Source organism: Euleptes europaea, chromosome 9 (genome assembly GCF_029931775.1).
Source record: "Euleptes europaea isolate rEulEur1 chromosome 9, rEulEur1.hap1, whole genome shotgun sequence".
Classification (NCBI taxonomy): domain Eukaryota; kingdom Metazoa; phylum Chordata; class Lepidosauria; order Squamata; family Sphaerodactylidae; genus Euleptes; species Euleptes europaea.
Genome location: NC_079320.1, coordinates 45,814,031 through 45,839,590, shown reverse-complemented (window position 1 = coordinate 45,839,590; position 25,560 = coordinate 45,814,031). Strand labels below are relative to the sequence as shown.

At 41.3% G+C, this 25,560-nt stretch overlaps 1 protein-coding gene across 1 annotated transcript in view; it reads right to left on the bottom strand.

Moving 5' to 3' along the window:
* Window positions 1–25,560, bottom strand: part of TMEM131L (transmembrane 131 like) — a 103,154-nt gene that overhangs the window by 13,282 nt on the left and 64,312 nt on the right. The window contains exons 13-26 of the mRNA XM_056855715.1: window positions 24,319–24,472; window positions 23,385–23,555; window positions 22,744–22,813; window positions 21,467–21,584; window positions 20,650–20,788; window positions 19,065–19,174; window positions 18,627–18,699; window positions 16,590–16,732; window positions 15,408–15,550; window positions 14,180–14,366; window positions 13,367–13,552; window positions 5,741–5,890; window positions 4,513–5,129; window positions 1,657–1,811 (exon numbers count right to left, since the gene is read on the bottom strand). Of these exons, the coding sequence (XP_056711693.1) occupies window positions 1,657–1,811; window positions 4,513–5,129; window positions 5,741–5,890; window positions 13,367–13,552; window positions 14,180–14,366; window positions 15,408–15,550; window positions 16,590–16,732; window positions 18,627–18,699; window positions 19,065–19,174; window positions 20,650–20,788; window positions 21,467–21,584; window positions 22,744–22,813; window positions 23,385–23,555; window positions 24,319–24,472 (2,416 nt within the window). The remainder of the gene's footprint in view (window positions 1–1,656; window positions 1,812–4,512; window positions 5,130–5,740; window positions 5,891–13,366; window positions 13,553–14,179; window positions 14,367–15,407; window positions 15,551–16,589; window positions 16,733–18,626; window positions 18,700–19,064; window positions 19,175–20,649; window positions 20,789–21,466; window positions 21,585–22,743; window positions 22,814–23,384; window positions 23,556–24,318; window positions 24,473–25,560) is intronic.

Here is a 25,560-nt window from a genome sequence, read left to right as displayed (position 1 = left end):
ATGGTCTATACAATTCTGGCTGGATTAAAACCAGAACCATCGGTCAGATTTATGACCAGTTTGGTTACAAACTCAGCACCTATAAATCCTCTCTTTCTTCACTTTTTATTTTTTTTGCTCACCATCCTGTTCACCTGAATTGCTATCGATGAAAAATAAGGAACAACACTGCCTTCAAAGTTATTTAAGCTTCAGATTATGTACATACATAACCTAAAGAAAAGCCAGCTGTTCCCAGAACTATGAAAAAAAAGTAGGAAATGTACATCTGAACTACAAGAGTTGGTTTTTATATGCCAACTTTCTCTACCACTCATGAAAGAATCAAACCAGCTTACAAACACCTTCCCTTCCCCTCCCCACAACAGACACCCTGCGAGGTAGGTGGGGCTGAGAGAACTGTGACTAGCCCAAGGTCACCCAGCTGGCTTCATGTGTAGGAGTAGGGAAACAAATCCAGTTCACCAGATTAGCGTCCGCCACAAGTGGAGGAGTGGGGGATCAAACCCGGTTCACCACTCCAAACTACTGCTCTTAACCTCTACACCACGCTGGCTCTCCTTCAATAAGAACATTGGAGGGGGGCTGCAATTCTGCACTTAGGCTCCTTAAATCCCACTGAAGTCAGTGGGTTTTAACCAACCTAATACTAGGCTGTAATGCAGCACATTGCCTCTAGTTATGTAGTGCAGTCCTAAAAATTCTACCCAAAATTATTGGTTTGAATACAAGAGCCACAAGAGGCAGCTCACATCCACTTGCATAAGGGATGCTGGTTCTTACGAATCTCCCTGCAACCTGTGCTATATTACATACTGTTCCCAAGAGCCCACTGATCTCCAGGAGTGACTTTTTCGGAGGTGCAAAGCCCAGAGCAGGGGCAAAGAGGAAAGCCAGAAGAGCTCTGCTCAGGATCGCTGGGTCAAGCCAGCGTCTTGTCTTTTACTCGATGATTGAAGGTTGCTGTGACTTTACAAAGGCAACTTATGCTAAAATAATTTGTCACGACATAGTCACTATTTCCTCTTGAAGATCACTCACTGTGTTATTTAGCCTGACAATCAGACTAATAGGCTGAACCACTGATGTTGCTATAGTCACTCATGAACTATTGTGGATATGCATTCGCTCTAACTGAATAGAAAGTCTCTCAAACTATTATACTCTGAACTACCCATGTATATTGGTTCTTGTAGGTTATCCGGGCTGTGTAACCGTGGTCTTGGTATTTTCTTTCCTGACGTTTCGCCAGCAGCTGTGGCAGGCATCTTCAGAGGAGTAACACTGAAGGACAGTGTCTCTCAGTGTCAAGTGTGTAGGAAGAGTAATATATAGTCAGAAAGGGGTTGGGTTGAGCTGAATCATTGTCCTGCAAAAAGTATCAAAGGTAATGTGCTAATCATTGTCCTGCAAGTATCAAGATAATGTGCTAATGAAAATACCAAGACCACGGTTACACAGCCCGGATAACCTACAAGAACCAATGAACTCTGACTGTGAAAGCCTTCGACAATATTTTACCCATGTATACTTCTCCAATGCTGCATGAGTTCCACTGTGTATTTTAGAAAAAAACGTATCTTCATGCCATTTCACTTAAAGTTGGAGTCAAAAAGGTATTTTTGAAAATATTTTAAGAAGTCTATAGTTGAAGACCTCAGCAGAAGAAATGTCCTGTTTTCCACAGTATGATGATTCATCTTTAAGCCCTTTATTTATCATCTTCTCTGTGGAAGGCTTTGCATTAACGTGCTTTTTCAAAGTCTCACAGTTTTCTGTTTCATTCCTGAGAGGCACTTGCTGGTTATTCCCTAAAAAAATGAAGAGACAATACAGTTTTCTCATGTTAGAAAAGCCCTGTTTATTTTCCAGCCAGTTTCATATTAATTTGGGACACAGATTTTAAAAAGGAGAATCATTTCCCAAAGAATGGCAATATTAACCATGTTATTTCCTTGTCTACTTAAATCTAGCACATCAAACCCACTATGTTAGCATTTTAAGGCCATTTATATTACATTTGTGTAGAACTACCCCAATGTTATAGTACTCCTCAGATCTAATTAGATTGTTTAAAAAAAAACCCCTACATTTAGTCATTGTTCAGTATTTCCTAGCATAAAAATTAAAGGCTGCCTTTAAGTAATTTCCAAGATAACTGCTGAATCAAAATTTCAATTTTTGTTCCTTGTTCCACAAAGTGACAGTTCAGAATCAGAGTCTACAGATCTCTCAAACACCAGCTCTAATCAGACCAGTGGTAAACAACTCAGTTACACGAATCCAACTGGTCCTTGATTGGGGTTTCACCAGGCCTTGCCTTATGACACCTGATGAAAGTACAGTAGTGCTCCCACAACACAGGGACGGAACCATTAAAAAAGGTAAAGGTCCCCTGTGCAAGCACCGGATAATCCCTGACCCATGGGGTGATGTCATATCCCGACGTTTACTAGGCAATGCCTTCCCCAGTCATCTTCCCTTTATCCCCAGCAAGCTGGGTACTCATTTTACCGACCTCGGAAGGATGGAAGGCTGAGTCAACCTTGAGCCAGCTACCTGAATCCAACTTCCGTTGGGATCGAACTCAGGTCGTGAGCTTTTGACTGCAGTACTGCAGCTTACCACTCTGCGCCATGGGGCTCCTGACGGAACCGTTAGGGTGACTTTAGTTAATCTGTGTAAAATGCTTTCTAATTAGGAATTCACTATATATTAGATATTTCTACTTATCCCACATTTTTCTCCAATGGGGACCCACTCTCCCCTACTACTTTTAATCTCTCAACAACCCTGTGAGGTGAGTTAAGAGAGAGACGGGCTCAAGATACCCTACAGAACCTCCATGGCAGAGTGGGGACTTGAACCTGAGTCTTTCAGATCCCTGTCTAAGACTCTAACCATTATACTATGCTGGCTCTACTATCATCTAATAAAACCGTTTCAGTTGGCGGACAGCCCTTATGTCATGGCTACTGTTATCTGGGCTGTTCATCAACTAAAGCATTTTTACTGGATTCACTAAAAGGCAGCTGAGTTAATGATTACATTTAAATAAACTGAATATCACTTTATTATTGAAAAGTCAATAACTCCTTTGCTAAGGGAATCTGCTGGTACTTCAAAGAAGAAGAAACGAGAGGAAAGGACTTTGGAGGGGCATTGATCAAAAGGGCTACCTAAGTAGGTCACTCTTCAAGGAACAGGTGCAGGGGCTCAAGGCTGCCAAAACGCCCTTTCTGGGACTGGGAGGGCGAGGAGACAACTTTCTCTGAATCTTGATCCAGTGAATCATAAGAATAATTTCCAGTGATAAGAGATAGCTTTTGAACAACAAACAAAATACACAATCCTATGCATGACACAGCAACCGCACGTAACCATCTGGCCATGGATACAGCACAAGATTTACAGGGATTTTTCCACATGACCAGGCATCTGATCATCATGTGAGTTGCCACTTGTGACCAACTTTACTTAATTTTATTGTGTTCATAGATCAGCCAGAGATAGCATAATCAACAGAGGTAGCAACACATAAAAGAAAATATGTACATACAGTAACACTTGTGACCAAGTTCTCCCTCCCCCCTTTGGTGTGCCATCAAGCCACAGGCGACTTATGGTGACCCCGCAGGGTTTTCAAGGCAAGAGATGTTCAGAGGTGGTTTGTCATTGGCTGCCTCTGCATCACAACCCTGGTATTCCTTGGAGGTTGCCCATCCAAATACTAACCAGGGCCAACCCTGCTTAGCTTCTGAAATCTGACGAGATCAGGCTAGCCTGGGCCATCCAGGTCAGGGCATTACCATATTATCTATTCATAGAAAGCAAATAAGACTGGTAGACACCCCCCCACTCCAACAGGGGGCTGCAGCAGGATGGGAGCTGCCATAGGTGGAGCTCCTCTTTAAGGAACCACTGCCACCCTAACTGATCAGCTAAGGAAGCCCAATTTAGATCAGAACTATGGTAAGTGAGGAAAGAAGAAGCCTTCTCTCCTTGTGGTCCTGATCTGAATCAGGACACAGCTTCTCTTTAAAAAGTCACTCCCTCTGCTGATCATCGGCAGCAATGGTAATTAGTGTAATTTTTGTGCTAGCTATTCATAAGGCATTTCACGTTCTTAACTTAGTATTTCAAATTTAGTTTTGACAAGAAGACACATATAGCAATATAGTTCAAGCCCCAGACCTCCCCCCCACAACCCCCCCACAAATTCTGGCTTTTTTCCTGAAAAAAATTCTGGGCCATTCCTTCCCACCTGAATTTTTCAGAAGTTTTACACCTTTAATAATGTGATCACCTATCTTGCTTAAGAACATAAGGCGTGCCTTGATGGATCAACCAAGTTCTACTTAGTCCATCATTCTTTACAAGAATCCAAGCATCAGATGGCTCACCAGAAATTTGCCACAGCCTGATCACTGCCTACACCTATCCTAAACACTGGCATATGCATCTCAGTGGAGGCCATTCAAAATACTCTCTTTATATATTACAAAAGATTACCATAGTTTTTCCTGGAAACTTCTTGGAATTCTGATTGTTGCTGAGGTGAATGTCTTGAGAAGCGATTTTCAGATAGCTTCTTCGATGACTTCAAGGGACACAGCTCAGATTCTCTGAGCTCCACTATATTGTCTGAAGTCTTAAGGTTCGTTTCCTTAGGAAACATACTTGGTCGAAGACCCTCCTTCAAACTGCACTCTGAAGAAGTATTTTTCGGAAGTGTTGCATTCTTCAATGCACTTTCTTCTTTGTCTAGCAAATTCCCTGGGTGCATCAAATTCTTCTGCATGCTTACATTTATGCTACTTGCATATTTCAGGTTTAACCAGCTGTCGCTAACAGTGCAAATGTCCTCCTTTGGTGCTGAAGTCTGATTTTCAACAGGCTGGTTCTGCTTGTCATCAGTAGTTAAAGTGGTGCTGCTAATGGCTGTGTTTGATTTTTGTTTACCATAGTATACAGAGCACTTGTGTTTCTTCTGGGAATGGCTGTATGTAGCTGGACTCCTCTTGGCAGCATTCTGGCTTCGGCTGGTTGTGGTACCCACGGAAAGGGAGCCTTTTCCTTTCCCTTTGTCAGATGAGCCATAAGTATCTGTGAAGGTTTTGCAGCTACCCCTGGATGTGAATTCAAGTTAATAGATTTATATTTTATTGTGTCCATAAATTTTCTAAAGCATGAAAACAGAGACAATGGCAAATACAATGTTGAACCCTGGGTTTTTATCTTGACGTAACTTGATACTGTTTGGGACCGTTCATTAAAAAATAATAATACATTTTTTAAAACTTATTTTAGTCAATACACTGTTCAGACACAATGGTGCCCGAGAGGATTAGAAAACACAAGTATCTTGTTCTTCCTGGCTTTCTACAGTGATATTTGTCCAGAAACAAGCTTTAAATCTCCGTGCCTTAGAAGATGAGGCAGTTCATGGCAGTTCCAGAAGCTGTTCCTGGTGGATGACAATCTGTTTGCTCACATTGTACACAGTGGTTCTCAAAGGCAGAAAGATTTGCCAATGACAAGTTCATAACCATGTGGATGGAGACACATCAAATATTAAAGACAGTATCTATAGCCAGGTTTTCTGTATTTTTCCTCCCCGACCACCCCATTCTCGATAGATTAAATCACCAGCCTTCGCATGTCTATATAGTTGCTCAATCAATTTAACATTTTTAAAGAGTCCCCTCCCCGTCTTGAACAGAAAGAGAGTATTCATTACTTGTAAGATTCAGAGCTGATGATGTCCACCGAATTGCTGTTTTGCAGAGGAGAAGAACCGGGGTTTGGCCTCTGTCTTGACTTTATGAATTCTGTTAGAATGTATTGAGCTTGCTGGAAAGCTATCAGAATCACACCCAGCAGAGACAGACTGCAAGAGAAAGAAATATTTATAAGAGACAAGATGAAACTGGCAATCAACAAAAACTGGAGGTTGTGCTTGGAATATCAGAAGAAGAGGAAAATATTTAGATATATACTTGCCTTATATATGAGTTGCCATATATATATCCAAATCCAACCCCCTTTAACGTTGTCACAGCTAACAATGGAGTTGGGGGGGGGGGGCTCCATGGAAACCCATAAGTCTAAGGCACTTTTCACACATTTTCAATCCACTTTCAATGCCCTTTAACAACAGTTTGCAAATGGATTTTGCTGTTTCACACAGTAAAGTCCACCTGCAAAGTGCATTGAAAGTGGATTGAAAGTGGATTATTCTGCATGTGTGAAGGTGCTGTAAGTCTCTCCTCAGCTCTTTAAAGGCTGGCATTTCATGATGACAGCTAGAGGGTAGGATGCATGAGTCTGGCAAAATATCCTTCTTTCTTCCTTTCATCCCTTAGAAGCTCCTTGATCCATTGATCTTGAGCAGCATATATCTGGTGTTTGAGGGATATAAGGATTGAAACAAATCTTGCCACTGACAATGTAGCCTTGGGATCCCTATTGCTTAGTAGAAAAGGCATTATGTCAGACACAGAGGCATTAGATTTGTATGTTAAAAGGGGGGAAATATATTGTGATCAAAGTTCCTCGTAAAAGCGGCATTCCAAAAGGGCATGAGCTAGTGAATCGATAGAGCCAGAAGAGCAAGGACAGGTCCTGTCTGAATATGGTATATTCAAAATTCTGCCCTGCATAACCATAGAGCGGTTAGCATTCAATCTAGCTAAACAAAAGGCTCTAGAAAGACGAGGAGTTGTCAAATAATATGTATACGCAGGCAAACCACGTGGTGGTGGTGGTATTCCGAAGAACTGGGATGAACAAACGCGGCAAGCACAAAAAGTAGTGCTGTTGTAATCAAGCTCTTTAATGCGCTTTTTAATTTTGGTGAAAGCTTCAGTTTTCCCAAGATCTAATAACATATCCTGCGAGAAGCCCAACAATGACAGTTTCTCATCTAAGATTTTTTGCCATGAGGATTTAAAAGGGTCGTGCTTCAGAGAAGCTAGGAACCCCTCAGTGCTAAAGCACAGTTTAAGGTGTAGTTTAAAGGCGGCCAACCATGCCCTAGCTTCGAGTGACATTTGGCCAAACTCGGAACAAAGAGTAATGCCAGCAACACATCGAGGGGCGTTTAGGAGTTTTCGTAAGAACTGAAGCAATGGACGATCTATACATTCATTGACAACTGTTATCCAGATGGCAACACCAAAAAGAATAATTGGGGTAATTTTTAGATTAAAAACCTGAATAGCCCCTGGAATATATTTGCCACCTTTTGTGTGGAAAAAATTGACAATAGCACCAACCCCAGGTTTAGTTTTGTTGGACACCGCTTTTTGATGGGCATTCCAATTTAAGTTATGGGGAAAAAAGAATGCTAAGGTAAATAAACTCCTTGACTTGGTCAACCTCAAAGCTGTCTAATACCCAGCGAAAAAGAGGCATTTTTCTCCTCTTAGTGAAGATCATAATCTTAGATTTATGATGGTTTATTTTAAGATCTTCCCTAGAGCAGTACTCAGAGAAGGCTTGTAAAGATCTTTTCAAACCAATTCTTGTGCGGGACAGGAGAACTGCATCATCAGCATAGAGTAGAATTGGGGTGGGATGACTTGCAAGCTTTGGGGGGTGACAAGACTCTGAGAAATTGGTTGCCATATCATTCAGGTATAGATTAAACAAGAGAGGAGCAAGGAGGCAACCTTGTCTAACTCCCTTGGCCAGTTCAAAGGGCTCAGTTAGTTCTCCTTGGTCGCCATAGCGAACCTGAGCTGTGAGGTCAGTATGAAATTGCTGAATGAGCCATAGTAACCTATCCATAGTAGAATTTGATAGTTTCAACCATAGCCTCTTCCTCGGGATGGTATCAAAAGCTCCCTTAAGATCCATAAAACCCGCTTAAAGGGTGCCATTTTTGGGGGAGGAATATTTCTCGGCTAAGTGAGAGAGCACTAAATAATGGTCCGTAGCAGACCAACCCCTTCTGAAGCCAATCTGCTCCCAGCCAAGGATGTCATTACTCTCAACCCAGTCCAACAGCCTCTTTAATAAGTAGGAGGAATACAATTTGCCTAAGCAAGACAAAAGGCTGATTGGACGATAACAGCTTGGGTCAGAGCGCTGACTCTTTTTGAAGACTGGGATGATAATAGTATGTCTCCAAGATTTTGGAATGGCTCCTGATGCATTAATTTGTGTAAATACAGGAGCAAGAATGTCGGCCCACCATTTACTATTGACTTTAAAAAGTTCGTAGGGGATTAGATCAGAACCTGGGGCTTTCCCTGAGAGTAAGCGATCAATGAGCGGTTTAATTTCATTAGGAGACACATCTGGCCAGGAATTCAGCAAAATAGGAGGTGCTACAGGTATAAGTCCTTGGTTTTCCACAGAGTAGGAGAAAAGGCTCTTGAAGTAAGCTACCCAGACTGATGACGGGATACATGCGGGGACTCTGACATAGCCATTACTTAGAGAATTCACAGTCCGCCAGAAGGCTGAATTATCATTGTTGTTTATAGCTGTAATCAAGCTCCTCCAATTTTTATATAAGGCCTCTTTTTCCCTCCAGTTTACCAAGTCCTTGTAGTTCTTTTTAATGGTTAACAATTCCTTCAATACTGAAATAGTATTGTTCCTTTTGAATTCTCTATGTTTCCTGGTTCTTGCTCGTTTGAGGAGTCTGCACTCACGGTTAAATCAAGAATTTTGTTCAGATAAAGCATGTGAGCTTGAGGTAATTTCCTTAGTAAATAAGGGTTTTAAAAATTGATTAATCTGAAAAAAACATTTAGGACAGTAGCTGCAGACTCTTGCCCAAGGAGGGCAGTTCTCAACGAAGTCATCTCCAAAAGCTGCATTCTGCCATGCACCAAGGAGTCAAACTCAGGACTCCAGTAAACACGTGCTAGGGCTTTTTGGGATTGATGCAATGTTTGATGGTGGGACAATGTCAGATGTTGAACACACGTTAGGTTGGCCGAAAGAGAAATAGGGAGATGGTCACTGCCCATGTAATCACAGACTTCCATATTAGTAATTAAAGGTAAGCGATCTAGTGAAACCAGAAAATAATCGATAACACTGGTATCATTTTGGCTAAAAAAAGTAAAGTCACCATTAGGGTGGACCCGCAATTGCCCATTTACTATTATTAGGTTTCTCTGAATAGTGAGTTGGGCCAGACTTAAGCCGGAAGAGTTAATTACCGAGTCCCTGGAAGTTCTAGTGTAACACAGGGAGCTCAGGAAAGATTCATCAACACTCCCTATAAGATTTTGGAAGAGAGTATTATCATCCGGCCCTATTCTTGTGTTAAAGTCACCGGCCATAAGAACTGGAATAGTTGGATGGTTGTTTTTGATGTCATCAAATAGTTCTCCTAGACAGGCCCAGTTTTGTGCAGTGTTACTTGATCTAGCGGGAGGAATATAAACAGAGAATAAAATAAGCGGGAAAGAAGTCAGGTTTACTCTAACTGCTAGAGCCAACTCATCAGCCACAAGAAGGTCCATTGCGCTTATGCTTAAAGAAGTGGAAATAAAGCAAGCTAAGTCCTGCACGAGGGTGGCCCACAGATCCTTTGATTGCTTTCTGAGTAAAAGAGGAAAAGCCTAGAAGAAAGATCTCATTTGTGGCCCAGGTTTCCTGAACAAGGATAATATCAAAGGTAGAAAGAAATGACTGTATATCAGAATCAGTAATTTTGGCTGACCATCCAGCAACTTTCCAGCTGAGAAATTTGCAGCAAAATGAGAGTCAGTCTTTATTAGGGAGAGCTGTAGGAGACATCTCCATAAGCAAGTTAGGATTTGCTGTAGGAGGACACACTATTATGGCTGGTTCTAGATGTACTGGGGAATTACCTTGAGGTAAGTCAGACTCTTGAGCTGGCTGTTTTACACTAAGCCAGGAGTTATATCAACCATGTGTTTAAAATTTGGTTGATGCTCAATTTTAGTAGAAAGGGTAGGTACCCTTAGTTTAGATGGAAGTATATGGGCCTGTGCTGACTTAATCTGGGTAAGGTTGTCTTTAAGGTTCCCTAGCCTCATTATTATATTGTTTTGTTCCTTTGTCGGGAGAATGCAAAAAGAACTAATTAGCTTTGCATCCTCCATTTCGAATATATCATTGACCGGGTTACATGGCTGGAGCAGAGAGCATCTAGAGTCTGGTGGTAAGCTTGATTTACAGTACATGAAGTTTAGATTTGATTCAGCTGGGATGGCATTCTTTAAACTAGTTGGAGACAGATCAATTAAAGGTTTATCAACCTTGTGAGATAATTCACAGTGGGTAGCCGTGTTAGTCTGTTTGCAGTAGTCAAAAAGGGCAAGAGTCCAGTAGCACCTTAAAGACTAACAAAAATATTTTCTGGTAGGGTATGAGCTTTCGTGAGCCACAGCTCACTTCTTCAGATACAGCTAGAATGTGAATCCATCGGTCTTGGACTCTTGCCCTTTTTGACAACCTTGTGAGACTCAGCCTGGTTTTGGGGAGCAAATTTAGTTGATTTTTTAAAGAGGGGCTTAGGAGGGATCTTAGATGAGAGCAAAGGTGCTATTGTCGTTGTGCGAAAAGATTCTTTGGAGAAAATGCCGAATGTCATTAATCGGTCCTGGTTTTCAAGAATCAACGCTGGGATACAGGGGGGAGTAGAAAGTAAGAGACAGACGATATTCTCTTAATAAGCCTGGGAGTCTATCGAAGTATTTCAGGTCAATATCACTTGGATGGCAGTGCAATAAGAATGCTAAGTGCTCATTAATTCGCATTTCCCATTCCAGTGTATAACATGCCCCTGGTAAGAACGTATGCTTAAATAGATCCTAAAACTATCAGGGATAAGAATGGGATGATTAGGATAGTTGGATCTTTGTGCTCTATGCCTTCGATAAAGTGGGGTTCTGTGCATAGGTTTAGAGAGATTGTTTTCCTGATGGGAACCTTTTGGTACAAGATTAGGGGAGTTTAAGAGTGAGTTTTGTATTTCCAAAACATCCAATTTGTCATAGATCTTCTGGAGGGTTTTGGAGATAAGGAATGTCTGCGAGGCTAACAGACTTAAGGTGTCATACTGGTCAATATTTCCATTCTCCTCCTCTATGCAAGCTTGGGGCTTGTCAACAATTGAGGATATTTTAGGAGTAAAAGCAAAGCTTGGGCTAAATGGTGTACTCTCCTGAACATCATGGGCAATGGGGTTAGTAGACAGCTCAGTAAGCAAATCTTGGAGCGTGTTAAACCTATTAGTGGTGTTAATAGGTATAAAAAAATCATCCATCTTACTTTGCTTACTAGAAGCAATATCAGAATCAGAGGGGAATCCACTTTTTCTACCCATGTTAGAGGACATGAGGAGTGCCAATATTATTAATAAAATTAATGATAAAATCTATACTAATAAAAGGAATAAAATTAAAATAAAACATATATATATATATTTGTTTAATTTTAATTTTATTTCCTTTATTAGTGTATATATATAAAAGACTCAAATTTCAAAATTTACAACAACAATAAGACCAGAGCTCATAATAAAATATAGAAATATAAGAATATATAAAACACAATAAATCCAGAGCTCAAAAGTACAAATAGATAAATAAATAAATAAATAAAAGGACTATAGTTTAAATGTATGCCTGATGTGGGTATAAATATAAGCTATAGGGATATATAAAACTATTTAAATCGCTAAGAAAAGCTAGAAAAAACTAGAATAATATCAAACAAAATTTAACAGGTTTAAATGTAGGGATAACGATAGAAATAGAAATAACAGGTAATTAGAAGTTACTAGAAATAACTAGATATAGCTGGTTTAAAATAAGGGTGTGGCTGTTTAAAAGCAATAACTATTTAAATGGCTAGAATAATATCAAACAAAATTAAAAAGATTTAAATGTAGGGATAAGGATAGAGATAATAGGGGTAATTGGGAATTAGTAAAAATAAATATAGCTGGTTTAAAATAAGGGTGTGGCTGTTTAAAAGCAAAAATAAAATAAGATTAAATGATCCTTGTTTAAAATAGCACTTATTTAAATGTAGGAGCCTGCAAAGGCTTAAATATAAGAGGTAAATACACAAAGAAAATAAGGCCAAAGGAGGGGGGGAGACAGCTAAAACAAAAGGAAGGCAAAACCGATAAAATCCTACTTCCTCAAAATGGTTTAGTCAATATTGGCAAGAACCCCTTTCCCCTCTCCTTTTGTCCCCCTAAGGAGGTGTGGGGTAAAGAGTGAGTTTCTATGATAGTTCTAGTTCTGGGTTTTCCCCTCACTTATTTCCAACCCCACACACACCTGCCAGCCCTCCCCCAGCCCATGTGCAGCCAGGAGTGATCGAGGAGAAGACTCCGTTGCTTCGCCCACCTTCACGTGAGCGCACACACACGCAAGCCAGCCAGCACGAGAGCGATGGCCGGGAGCGATGGGGGAGAAAACTCCGGGGCTTCCCCTGCCTTCGTGCACACACACACGCCAGCCAGCCCCCCGCATGAGTGGCCGGGAGCAATGGGGGAGAAACCTCCGCGGCTTCAAGCGCGCACACACACACAAGCCAGTCCCCAGCAGCGTGAGCAGCCCGGAGCGATCAGAGAGAAGCCTTCGCAGCTTCCCCCTGCTTCGCGCACACACACACACAAGCACGAGTGGCCGGGAGCAATCAGAGAGAAACCTCTGTGGCTTTCCCCGCCTTTGCGCATGCGCACACGCAACCCCGCCAGCCCCCAGCTGCACGAGGGGCCGGGAGAAACCTCCGCGGCTTCCCCTGCCTTTGCACACGTGCGCACACACATACTTTACCTGTTGGCCTTGGGGGAGAGTGCTGCGTAGGAGCCCACCGAGCCAGTGGAGGGTGCAGCGCAGCCATCGGCAGGGCGATGAGAGCGGGAGAGAGCGGCAGGAGATTCGGGTGCCCCCAACAACTTTAAAACGTGGCACCGCCGCCAGGGTACAGGTCGGGGAGAGCGGTAGGAGATTCGGGTACCCCAACAACTTTCTCTCCAGGAACAAGAAGCAGGGAGACTTGGGGGAAATGCCCCCACAGTCACCAAATCAGCTTTTAGTTTAGTTTGCATGCTCTCCTGCTTCCCTGCAAAGCCCGAAGCGCAGGGAGAAGGGCCTGGCTATCAATAGCTAACTCCCGGTCTCGGTAGGTGGGCCATGGAGCTCCCGGCCTCGGCAGGTGGGCTGGGTGCCCGATAAAATGGTCTTGCGGGCCGCATCCAGCCCGCGGGCCGGAGATTCCCCACCCCTGATCTAGAAACCTGTTTTGTTAGAAGGGTTATAAAAACTAATAACTGTAACTGGAAAATTATTCTGACATTGCTTGTGAATTTATTTCTTTGCTGTTTTCGGCCAGCATCCGTCCAGATTAAATGACTTACCTGACAAAGAGCACTGTAAACCTCCAAAAGGATTCTTCCCAGCTGGGTCCTGGCACTACATCTGCGCACAGGGGTAAGAGATGGTGAGGAAGGGTCACATTGAGTGTAAAGTGGAATTCTACACCACCAGCAGTCACAAGAGTCAGCTCACGAATAACCCAAGAAGAAGTAAAATCTGGAGTAAACCTGTACCAGGAAAAACAACAACATAAAATACAGATAATGCAGGTAACAAGGATCATTTTAGCATTTTTTGGTTATTTCTGAGTGTACTGTTTGTAGATTCCTTTCCTGCTTTCTGTTAGGAAAGCATCCAGTATGAAGCGCTAGAATATCTAAAAGCTACTGAAACACCTTCAATAAGGGTATCACCTGTTCATAAATCTATTGCACTGTGGCTGCAGCGGGGCTTTGGGGTTAGCATGTCTTTGCCAACATTCAAGTCCCATAAAAGTCAGTGGGACTTTTCAATGAACGAGGCTCTGGGTTGCCACTTTGTTCCGATTCACATGTAAAACCTTTTATGAGAACCGTCTCAAATAATGGCCAAGCATATATTTGTCTAGCCACCCATGAGCACACAAGCAATCCTCTCACTACTGTTAAAAGATGTTCCCGACAGCAACAGGATACTTGTTAAATCTAATAAGAAATTATTCTGTTAAGGGTCATAAAATATCTTCATTGGATAAATGTGAAATGTTGTTGGTTTTTAAGAACTTCTTTAAAAAGTGAACACAGACACACATTCCTGCAGCCTCCTTATAGTTTAATTCTAAAGTGTTAATGTTAAATTAATAGGGAAATGCTTACACAATGCTGATATCTCGTGAAGAGTTTTGTGCTAGATAAAAATCCTGGCAATCTAGTACTTCGAACCCATATCCTTGGCAACTGTACCCATTAATCGTCATAGATGTTACAGTGATAGGAAGATGACCAACATTCTCAACTTTAAAGCTCTTTGTGATAGAGAGAATTTGCTTGCTGTCTTTCAGTTCTAAAGAAAACAAAATGGACATTTAGTTCTTTTTACAGCAGATCCAGAGAAACTGGGGAAGAAAAAATGTTACTTTCTCAGTTGTTACTGAAAGCCATCTTGATGTGCTACTGTCATAGTGACATGAAATATTTTCCCCACAAGCGTGTTGCAATAAATTAAAGCCTGTATTTATAAAATGGTAGAGGTAAGATGCAACATCACTCTACATACCGTATTTTCCTACCTTAAATGTAGGAAACACGTGAACCTAAAAAAACCATCACTGTGTGAAGATCGTTAAGTGTATTTTACCTCAACTGTGCACAAGGAATCAAAATCATGTATGACAAAAACAGATTCAATATCATGCATGGCTGTGCCCATGTGCGTTCCCATTGGTGCTCTTCAGTCACAACATCAACCCATGGAGCTTTAAGGTCATGTGCTCTTTCCTCCCCTTTGCTTGACACAACTGTTTCCTTTCTTCCATATATGGAAGAAGAAGAGTTAGTTTTTATAGGCCGACTTTCTCTACCACTTAAGGGAGAATCAAACCGGCTTACAATCACCTTCCCTTCTCCTCCCCACAACAGATACCTTGTGAGGTAGGTGGGGCTGAGAGAGTTCTAAGGGAACAGTGACCAGCCCAAGGTCACCCAACTGGCTTTGTGTGTAGGAGCGCGGAAACAAATCCAGTTCACCAGATTAGCAGCCACCACTCATGTGGAGGAGTGGGGAATCAAACCCAGTTGTCCAGATCAGACTCCACCGCTCAAAACCACTGCTCTTAACTACTACACCACGCTGGAGACAAATCACAGTTTGCAGTTCTGGTTTGGAGGGCAAATGTCTGCATTCAGATGTAAAGGTAAATTATGTTCCCTCAAGAAGGTAAGGAACTGCAGAGAGCAAGGGGTAGGAGGAGGAAGGACTACACAAACCCAAGGGTCATCCACCACTGACTCCGAACCATCACTGAGCATTACATCATTATTTCTTGTATCTGTTTACAATTGTCTTGTTTTATGACGGATGGGCTGAGCTTGGTTGGCCACTCACGTCTCCTGCAGTCCAAGAGGGTTGATTCTGGAACCTTAAATCTGAGAGAGCCTCCTGCCCCAGGCAACCTTCCTCCTACTTTCAATAGTTCTCTGGCTCCAATGCCTTCTACATAGACCACATCCAGAACAGTCAAATTATTCCTGAAATTCATAAACATAAAACAGTTAAGAAAACAATGAGGGCTTCTGAGCTACTGACTATATGTGTTGTTCACCAATACAATGTGTAAGCATGTGTTCTCTCCCTCCCCCACAAAAGAAAATGTTGAGACCAAAGCTAATTTCATGTGTATCGATTACTTTTTGCCTTTGTAAAGCCAAACTTTACAGATCATCAGAAGATCAGCTTTGGGCTAGGTCCCTGGTTAAGAACTGTATGAGAACGCTACTTTGGAGAAGGGCATGGAGGAAAACGAGTCTCCTACATCCATACACTCTTCAAGCAGAATATCAACAATTCCCACAGTAACAGCTGCCACGCCTGGGGAAGCACCCTGAATCCCCAAGCACGCGGACGGCGCTCCGTGCCCCGCTACTGCTGCGCTGCTGGGAGGGGCCTCCCGCCCCCCAGCTGGCTGGCGGCTTTAAAGCTGGCTATCGGGGTGCGTGGGCTCCGCGCACGGCTCCCGCTGGGCTGTGTGGCTGCTGGGAGGGGCCTCCCGCCCTACAGCTGGCTGGCGGCTTCCTAGCCGGCTCCCGGGGTGCACCGGCTCTGTGCTAGGCTGCCGCAGCTGGGGGTCGGCCGTGGCTCCCAGGGCCTCCCGGCAGCTTTGCCCTTCTCCCCGGGGGCCGGATTCACACACATTCGCTCCATAAGACGCACAGACATTTCCCCTCACTTTTGAGGAGGAAAAAAAGTGTGTCTTATGGAGTGAAAAATACGGTACTTTTCCATTCTACCTTATGGCAAATTCTCAGTAACTCCCCAAATGCTCATATTTCTGTAGTTTAATTTCTCAAATTAAAAAGAAACAATTTCTCATTTCATGTGTCCTCTGGAACATATATAGTAAATCATATTTTAAACAGTATTTCTTTAAGTAGAAAGCACAGATCACATTTTGAAGGTTTCAGAAGTGAACATTATGTATTTGAATAAAAACCTGAAATATGTATTAAATCATAGTTTTGAATAAATGCTTTCTCATTCTCCTGGCCAGGAGTTCAAGAACAGTCCTACCTGACAAGTATAAGAGAAGTTACTCTTCTGTAATCAGTAGGTGTAAAGACGACACCAACTCTTCTTGTTTCTGACGGCTGCAATTTTAAATGGAGCCTTTCAAAACTGGATCTGCTATAATCATGTTCTTTTTGCAGTTCATCCTGTAAAATAAAATGAAATAAAATCCCCATATTATAACACTCACCTCCTGACATCATGGGATCTCTTACTATGCAATGATTGGTAAAGTTCAGTTTATGGTGTATGTGTGCGTCAATTCCCTCCCTTCCCTATCTCAGTAACAGAAACGAAAACATTTACGGCTTTTGGGCCAACAACTACAATATAGAATTACTTTTATTAAGGGAGGGTATCTTTTTGGCAGACTCCGGAATTTATTATGTACTTGTATTAACCAGAACATTTTCATTTATCCTTTGATGCTACTTTCTTAGCATGCTAGTAGGCTCAGCAGGAATTATCAATATCTCCTAGTTAACTATGAGCTCTCATTGTCAAAGCTACCACAGACAGAAGCATAGATCATTCTGTCAGTCTTCAATAACTCCAGTTTGGAGCAATTGAAGCAGACTTTCTGACTGGCCAAAGCTGCCTATGCAACCAATGCAGCTATCTAACAGTTCTGCAGCATAGGACTACATTTTTTCTTATGACATGCAACTCAAGTAGAACTACTTAGCTTTTTGTCCTTTCCTTAGCTCAAGGACTGCCAAACTACGGCTTACTAGTCACATGTGGCTCTTCTACTGGTAAACAGTGGCTTCATAAGCCACCACAAGTTGCCATTTCCACAGCACACAAGTATATTTTTTTGCTTTGAGCATGAACGGCCATGTGCTTATCCCCATGCAACCAACTGCCAATAGTCCGTGCATTGCCCCTCTTTGTAAAGCTAGCTGCCTCTCATTACTGGCTGTGGAGCCAAATAATTTTTTGTGTGTGTACTGCCCCCTTGTTAATGTTTATTAAGATGGGATGTTAGCCTACCCCCCCCCCAAATGCATGTGTACCAATTATATGCATCTTTCAGCTCTCAAACTTCTAAAGATTATAGTACAACTCAGATGGTCAGTACAAATGACTACCTACACATTCACACTATGAATCCTGACCTGATTCTCATCTCCAGAGTCCTGCCAAACTACCAAAGCTGTCTTAGGGACAAATCTTTCTTCTTTCTTTGTCCTTTTGCAGCAGTAATTAAACACCATCAGCCTTGGAACGTGCTTCATCTTTCATAATGGGCTGTGCATCATAGGACTAATTTTTCTGTTACCTCAAAATATTCCTTGTCTTCCCATTGTATCGATGGAAAAGGTCTAGTTAGGAAGATCTTTTTTTCCCCACCAAAGAAACCAAAATATGTATCAGGAAATACATTATATCTTTTCAAAGGCAATTTTGGATAGTGAGATGAATTATACTCTCTGGGCAGACACTTGGGTCAGAGATTAGCATGAAGACCAGGGGCCTGTTGCAGAATACATTCTGGGCAGGATCACTCCTCTGCACCCAGCCTTATTTCTCACCCTACCCATTGGGGGGGGGGGGGAGGCATGTTTGTCAGGAAACTGCAGCCATTCTGGTACAGCCATGGAGGAGAGGATCCATGGCATTTATGGCATGGTGAAGCAGACAGAGGCGCTTTGTTCTGCTCTTGTGAGCTGAGATTTCCAGTGCTCAGAGACGGAATAATATTCCATTCAACTTTGTTCCTGGACACTTTCTAGAAATCCCAGCAAACTGCCTCCTGGTGTATCCAATAAGGATGGGAGTGAACCACAAAACGGTGTTTTTTAGCCGGGGGGGTGGGGTGGTTAGGAAAATTTCATAGTGAATTTTATAAATCCAAACAGTTCAAAACTGCCTTTCATTAATGTAAATGCAAATTATATGTTCCACAATAATGGCCATTTTTCATGCACAAAAATATGAAATCTGGGGAAGGCAGAAGTTGCCAGAGATTAAATTTTTTTTTATTGCAAGCAAGCAGAGAGATTCTATTCTGACACAGAAAAAAACAGAAATAGTTACCCTGTGAGCAGACTCTTCTGTCAGTCTGAATTCAGTGGTTGTGAAATTAAGTGACTGTACATTTGCGCCAAACCTATATAAATCAAGATGAAAACAGATATGAACAAGACTTTAAAAGTTAGGTTGCAAACATTAGAGAAAAAGTTTGCATTCTGAAAATAATTTTAGTTTGCAGGTAATTCTAGTTCTATGGTTTCAGTAAGAAAGTATTTTTAAATAAGAAAATATGAGTGCTACACAATTTCAACCAATACACTACACATGCACAAAATAGTCACATGCTCGCAATTAAAAATGGAGATATTAACGCTGAGAAGTGGGTCAAAGCTCCGAACAGTTTGGGTATTTCTTTAAAATAAAAGACATTTCTGAGAGCAATAATGAAAAGCAGACAAAAAGAAATGGAAAGTTGTAATCTTAAATCGTTATATTAAATACCATTTGCTTAGAAGATCCAGAGAAGCTTCAGGATCAGGATAATATGACAAAGGCAGGAGTTGTAATGTAACTGGGAAAGATGAAGGATTTCGTACCGTGAAATATTTTACCTAAATGATTTGTAAAAACATTAAGGTTAATAATATTGTCGAAGGCTTTCACGGTCAGAGTTCATTGGTTCTTGTAGGTTATCCGGGCTGTGTAACCGTGGTCTTGGAATTTTCTTTCCTGACGTTTCGCCAGCAACTGTGGCAGGCATCTTCAGAGGAGTAACACTGAAGGACAGTGTCTCTCAGTGTCAAGGGTGTAGGAAGAGTAATATATAGTCAGAAAAAGGGGTTGGGTTTGAGCTGAGTATTGTCCTGCAAAAGTAATGTGCTAATCATTGTCCTGTAAGTATCAAGATAATGTGCTAATGAGGATATGGTATGTTAATATGGAACCATTGTATCCTGAAGTGATCTGTTAATGTGTGTAATCCAAAGCTAATCTGCATGGCTATTGTTGAATGTTGTCTTTGTTAGTCTGGAGGTTTTTTAGAACAGGAAGCCAAGCCTTATTCATTCTTAAACTCTCCTCTTTTCTGTTAAAGTTGTGCTGATGTTTATGAATTTCAATGGCTTCTCTGTGCACAAAGAAATTAAAATGACATTAAAATGTTAGAAGAGACCAACGGTTTTAGTCTGTTTCATCAATGGATAAAAATAATTCTCATATGAATAAATTATGACAAAAGCAAGAGGAACAATTCTCAACACATTTATCTCCAACAACGATTAGACTAACGTTTAGCCAAAAACATTATTTTTAAAAAAGTTTTACCGATTATTGCATTTATATCCCAGTTTCTTCCATCATGCAACTACTCAAAAAAGCACATGTGGGACTCCAAGGCACTGAGCACTAAGACCTGCTTAACGTATGCAAAACTTTTCTATCATGTGACTTCCAACCATACCTTGAGACCCTGCAAGTTCAGTTTAGCATTTCCAGCACAATCCTGAAGGGGGGGCCCTGAACTCGCATAGGAACCAGTGTGACCCCATGCCAACATAAGTGCCCATTTATCCCAGGATAAGGGATAAATTATGCTTATGCTGGCATGGGAGGCATTCAAGCTGGCGCCAGTAAGCCATGCCACTGCCCCAGTGCAGCCACATCAGTAGCGAAATCCCAGAAGTGGGAGCCTGCGCTGGCATGTGGGGGGGGGGCGGCATTCCAGGGGGCAGAACTGCCTTTAGGCAGCATCTTATCTCCTTTCACCCCAGGAATACCCCCTCCAGTTGCAGCGTTGCTACAGCACCTTTTTTGGTGGCACAGCCTCGCAGTTTTCTATGGGGGCGTTTCCCCCATTTTACATTTTAAATTGTTTTATTTTCTCCGCAGTGGCCAGGAAGCTTCTGTGGCTGCACAGCTCCTAGACACCACGCATCCACCCTCTCCCTCAGGAATGGGCTGCCCGTGAAACATCACCTCATAAAGATTAATAATTTTCCCTTTCAAAAGCAGTATGAAAACATAAGACATCACATGTGGTTTTGACAAGAACTTTATGGTTTTTAAAAAAATCTAAGAACAGTCTCACCATACTATTCATAGGTGCAGCTGCACTGAAATTCAGTGTATGGTCAAGCTCTGTAACCAAGTGGGGCAGTGAGAATGCAAATAATTCCTCTTCAGGGCTCTTTGGATGAGCAACATGAATAACTTCCCCAAAATTTCTCCTGTTGAATTGAGAACAAACACCTTTTAAAAATAAAGACCTGTCACTCTTACTGCCTCAATAAATTATCTCTTTTAGGAAAAATATTTTTTAAAATGTAAATCTCACATAGCATTACAGCACTGCATAACTTCATAGTAAAGCAAGTGTTGAACCCTTTTTTAAAAAAAGAGTACATGTGAAGTATTTACATATTTTAATGCCACTGACCCCTGGAGGTTGATGCAGGATCTCACCCAGTTCTTTTCTTCTCAGCACAGTTTTCCTTACTGGCATCACAAATCTTTGCTACATCAGCATCAGCTGTAACCATGGCTAATGCAAACCATATTTGGGAGTTTCCTGGGTAATACCACCTATGGTTAATGCTAACTAAGAGCACTGGCAACATAATCATTAACCCAACTAGTACCAGGAGTCAGAAGGTAGGGGGGAATTCAAAGAGAGGAGAGGTTGGGATGAAGAAGCATAAGATACCACAGTCCACAGCTGATCCTCCTCACCTTGGTTAAGGAACTAGGAACATTGCTTCTTCGTTGGCCTAACTATGGATTGTTCTAATCAATTTTAGATCTCAAAAAAGGATTATTAAAGGTAAATCTAGCTATGGCCCATCAACATGCAGGCAAGACTGCTCAATGTTGCTGAATTCAAGAATAGAAGCATTCTTTATACAGACCTGCAGGTTTCACTGTGCTTAATTTTCTGCCATTTTTCATGAAGTTCATATGCAAGATCAGAATCCACGCTTCCTGTAGAATTGTCCAGAGAAAGGCTTTTTTCCCAAAGAAGATTGGCTAAAATAAATAACATTCCATTTTATAGATATAAAGGTGAGATATGAATGTTTTAATAAATATTTATTTTCTCTACTGGACATTATTCTAGAGTGGATTTCAAGAATGTAACATGAGAAACCAATAATAAAATAAGTTCACTAAAAACAGGTCAATAAAATAGGTAATTCATGCCCCAAGTCTTTCTTAGCCTGTTAAAATATATCCATGTTTCCCTTCCTCCTCACAGTTAGACCATTGCCTGGCTCACCTCTCTTATGCTAATACAAACCCAGCACCCTGCCCTATTCTATACCCAGCAAGATCCAATGTGGTGGTGTGGTTTGAATATTGAACCAGTGAGTCCTGGATTTCAATCTCCATTTTGCCATGAAGCTTGCTGGGTGACCTCAGGCCAAACACTATCTCCTAGCCAATCCTACGAGAGTGGTTGTGAAGGTAAAATGGAGAGGGGGGGCATCTGCACCACCCTGAGTTCTTGTGGAAGGGTAGGGCAAAAGTGTAATATATAATAACCTGCAATTCCCTGGTCCCTGCAAAGAAGCAACTGATCTACAACAAATAACCTGAAATAAATTGTTTGGCAAACAAGGCTTCTAAAATTTAAAAAGAATTATGTAGGACAGCAAGCCACACTACAGCTGATATGTTTCTTGAATTAAAACAGATAAAACAAGGAGCTGGTTTACTGACTAACAAAGTGCGGAGCTCATCCCAGATGGGTGCATCACAAATGCACAGAGACTTTCCAGTGTCTCTGAGCTAGGCAACCTCTCTATGTGGCCACAAACCTTTTCCTTTCTTTGGTAATCAAAATCCAGGGGCATCTCTTTTCTCAAGGAAAAAGCCAAATTATGGCTTTCCTCCATCTGCTCCAATCAGAAACTGCTTCCAAAGAGGCTCCAAGGACCGACCTTTGCATCTGCAGCAAGCGCTTGCTCAGAAGCAGCTGCTTCCACTGTAGAACCACATTTGGCAGTATTTCGTGTGAATTCCTGGCATCTTGCAATTGGCCTATGGCCGTCATTGTGCGACAGCACTAACCTCACCTCCCTCAAAATTCCATGTGTGCCCATTGGTTCAAGGACAGGGACAGCCTGTGTTCGGGGGGGGGGGGGGAGGAGAAAATATATATACATATATTTGACAACACATTTACCTGTTTCAGACATTCTCAAGGAACAGTGTGTATCATAATGTATTATGGCTTCAAAATGAAGATCTCCCAGCTGAAAAACATTAATTGAAAATTTCACAAATCAGCAAAACGTGTTAATAAAGAGAAAGGAAACATAAACCAGCACTATGAACCAGACTATTTCCCCCCCCCCCCAATAAGATAATTTTACATGAGCAGAGAGAAAATTGCAGTTTAAAGCCATTTTGCATGTTGAAAGATGTGGTTTTGCTTTGACAGGTTCTTTTAACATGCAAAAAAAGAACTTGGACGATTTCTTTTGCAGGAAGAGGCATGTCATTTGGCGCACATATCTACGTACACCCAAGCTTTCACTTTCTACCACTCACAGCAATGTACAAAATGGTCTAGAGCATAGCACAGCTACTTTTGCTTCTCTTCCCCCACTTCCTGCAACCATTCAAATTGAAGAACATTACAAAATGAGATTTACATGGAGGAGACTTTGTTTCAGTTAAGGTAATACTTCATAAAAACTGAAACAACTGTCCTATCTTTAAATTCTATAGCTAACTTTCCAAAAATTCTGCTACTACTAAAAATAGCCATTACAATATAGAAACAACAGCACTCAACAAACCATTAACAGTTCAATGCAGTACCTGGGTTACAGTAGAATAAATCTGTAGCGGTATTTCAAATACCATTCCAACATTTGTAGTCACAAAAACACTGGAAAATAGACTTATTACAGGTTCTTTGATATGGAGTTTCAAATAAAATACATTCCAACAGCCTGGAGGTAGAGTCAAAGGATCAGTGAAGTTCAGAACCTGAAGATGAAAACATCAGATCAAGGTGACTACAGATAAATGCATATTTCACTTTGGTTTTGCATATTTTGCTCCAAATGCTAAAAATGTTATCCTAGTGCACAGAAGAAATTGCCAGAAGAAAATACAAGTGGTTAAAAAGAAAAATAATAACAATCACCGCTACATTTTCCCACCCTCTTGCTTCCCAGTGCATGAGACTGCACTACTGCAATCCCCTTTTCCAATCAGCAGCCTTCCCAAGGCCAAAGACAACTGTGCTCACCAAGGGGCTGTACGTAAAGATGGGGATGGATCAGATCCTAAGTGTTAAACTCTATACAAATGCATCTCATTATTCAAGTATCAGAAGGATGCATGCATTCTTCATTGTGTGGTTATTTTGCAAGTGTGGAATTTGGTAATGATTGCCAGGATAGTGAATTTTGCAATCTTAGCTTCTTGTCAATTAAAAAAAAAGATATGTAGGCAATTCCCGGGAAAATCTTGAGAATACAGAATAAAGTGTGTCAGATCAGGGCATGGGGTGTCGGTACTCTGAGTACCTTTGCCTCTCATAACCAGGAACAATTAAAACAACAAATGCAGATAAGCAGATTAAAATGTTCACAGTTTATACCAGTCAAGTAATGTAACTTTTCTTAGTGAAGAGCTTATTTTTCGTGTGTGCGTGGCCCAAAGTACAAGAGAGGAAGGCTGTGATACCATCTCTGCCCCCTCATTGAAAGGCGAGTGCACAGGAGAGCCGAAAACAAAAACTCACCTTTAAAATATCCTTCGTTTCTCTTGCAACATAGACATCATTTAGCACTATATTCAAATCAAAATTGTTTGTAAACCATATAGACCAAGATGCTGAAATACTGTGATGTGGTTCTATGTGAAACGCTGTCATAAACGGATCAGTGACATGGTACCTACAAATAAAGGTTAAAAATACATATATATGAGATGCCATTATCAAGCGCGTAAATCTATTTTTTAAAAACTATATCCACTCTTATAGCTTTGTCTTGACTTTCATGGTGGTTTACAATACAGTTCGCAAATGAGTAAACACAAAATTAAGAACAAAAATGTAAAACACTATAATAACATGCAGCCTTATTCATTTCCCTAGAAGCTATAAGAAAGTAATTCTGGCAGGATTCTTGAGATGAGAGAGTTCCTAAGGATGGACACCACCAATAAGAAAAGCCCACTCTGCATAGTTACAAGTACATTTTAATAAACTGCAGCTTTATCTAACAAGTAAAATGATGCAAGACATAAATTGTTACTATAAAAGTATTCTTACAACAAATATGAAAACACACACGAACATTTGGGTATTTACACGGTGAGTATGATAGCATGAAATATGTGTGTGTGTGTATGTGTGTGTGTGTTCTGCTGTCAAGTCACAACTGACCTATGGCGACCCCATAGGGTTTTCACAGCAAGAGACGTTCAGAAGTGGTTTGCCATTGCCTGCCTCTTAGTCATGCCCCTGGTATTATTCCTTGGAGGTCTCCCATCTAAATACTTGCCAGGGTCGAGGCTGAGAGTGTGTGACTGGCCCAAGGTCACCCAGCAAGTTTCCACAGCAGAGTGGGGATTTGAACCTGGGTTTCCCTGATCCTAGTCTGACAACTTAACCACCCCACCACTCTGGCTCTCAAAAATATGTGAATATGCCCTCTGAAATGTGCGGCCAATCTTCTTATGCAAACTTTCTACAGAAAGGATTGTTTCTTTTCCATTAACTGCATTTTCAATATATTCTGTTTTGAACTACAAACATAACATATGGATTTGGTGGGGGGAGATAAATATACACAGCAACTTATATACTGAAAACATAGCACTCCAAGAGACAGGACACATATAGATAGGGCTACTCCAAACATGCACATACATATTTTGATGACTTTCATATCGGTGTATAAACCACCTCCACTAAAAATGCTATATTCTGACGATAACACATACCCCCTTCCACATTATAGGTAAATAGGAAGGTTAT